General features: G+C 42.1%; 1 protein-coding gene across 1 annotated transcript in view; it reads left to right on the top strand.

The window, feature by feature from the left end:
• The window catches only part of SPAG6 (sperm associated antigen 6), a 46,835-nt gene that overhangs the window by 5,023 nt on the left and 40,223 nt on the right, over nt 1–1,589 (top strand). Inside the window, exon 2 of the mRNA XM_085318322.1 lies at nt 1,257–1,313. Within this exon, the coding sequence (XP_085174448.1) occupies nt 1,257–1,313 (57 nt within the window). The remainder of the gene's footprint in view (nt 1–1,256; nt 1,314–1,589) is intronic.

The following is a 1,589-nucleotide window of genomic DNA, read 5'->3' as shown; positions in this document are numbered from 1 at the left end:
CCTGCCCCGTGCCCTGGGGTTTTCCGCTGAATCGAAGGCTAGGCTTGAAGAACACCACCAGAAAGCGCACATATATTGTTAATTTAGAGAATTGTTGACTTTTTCCCCAACGTCCGGTTTATTTTTTAAGCTGAAGTGTGCTGTAGTGCAGACGTTACCAACACAACCCGCTTCAGGATACAGGTTTCCTATTAATAAACGCCCAAGCAGCAGGCAATGAAGTCTTGCAACTACGTCATTTCCATAAATGATTTTCCGTCTTCAGTACTTTTGCGAGAACCGGTGACATTTCCGTAGACCGTATTTGCATGGTGTTTATTCCTCATTATTATTATTACCTATATGAGCAGACTCTCAGTATCAGGAAAGATATGTAACAGCAAGCGCTGGAGGTGTTCAGGATGCATTTGACTGCTTCACTTACCCGAACATTAGACTTAATTATGCGGATAAATCAATTTATCTGTAATCGACACATCTGCTTTTTTTTAAAAAAACTCTGGAAGTAATTCATCACCTTTTGTTTATTTTTTTTATTTAACTTAAGAACAGAAATAAGTATAAAGAAATGTGTTTAACAGCTGTTCCCTTCTGAAGTACACATGGTGATAATTTCCCAAAATATTTTCTGTGACAAACGACCTTCTCACCAATCTGATTTAATTTGTCGTATTTATTTGTAAAGAACAACACATCGCCGGTTTTGTTTGTTTGCTTAAAGAGAGATTTTTTTCGCATTAAATACTCCTGGAAACATGTAGCTCATTTTAGACCATAATACTGTTTGTGTTAGCTCAACTTATTTTCAGTTGAGCAAATACAAGGATTATTTATTAGAATTACATGTCTTTCTTACACTTTTTCAAACTTTTAAAATGTGGCTGAAATAATTTCTTCCTTCAACTTTAAGGTATGAGACAAAACTTTTTATTACCTATCAAATAATATATTTGTGTCATGTGGGTCATCTGGTTTTGCACATTTAGACTTTTGCAGAACAAAATACCAGCCTATGAAATCATGAAAATACTGTGCCTTAGAAGGTGGGTGCGGAAGGGATTTTTTTTTTTTTTTATTGAATGGTAACTCTGGCTGTGAATCATAATTTCACTCAGAGCAGCTTGATCGATAGCAGAGTTAACTAGCAACTTCGTTCACAAATATCCAGCGTCTTGGGAATCGCCCTCAAAAGCTACAGGAGCAGATGTGGAGTCTATTTGTATTCAAATCCTGATAACCTTCATTTTATTTTTCAGCCCCACCGTTTGAGTTAGCTGCTGTAAGGACCTCCAGGGTGACAGTTGCTCCTAGAGGTAGGCATCCCCCGGCTGACCGGTTGTGAAGGTTGCTATTCGTAAGTAGTCCTCAGAGACTGAGCTGCCAATACGCGTAAAGTGGGAGCCAGCCCCCGGGTTGTCTACCAGAATGGTACACTTCGGGGGAGGGGGGGAAATGCTCTTGGAAACTAGGAATACTGGCGCTGCGCGCCCTGCCGAGCCGCCGCCGCCCTCCGCGGCGGCGCAGCGCGAGGGCCCCGCAGCAGCGCGGTGCCACAGCGGGGATCCCCGAGGAGGAACCGCAGCGGCGGT

Source organism: Rhea americana, unplaced genomic scaffold (genome assembly GCF_003343005.1).
Source record: "Rhea americana isolate MKP2758 unplaced genomic scaffold, rheAme1 scaffold_53, whole genome shotgun sequence".
NCBI classification, from domain to species: domain Eukaryota; kingdom Metazoa; phylum Chordata; class Aves; order Rheiformes; family Rheidae; genus Rhea; species Rhea americana.
This window is presented reverse-complemented; position numbering and strand designations above follow the sequence as displayed.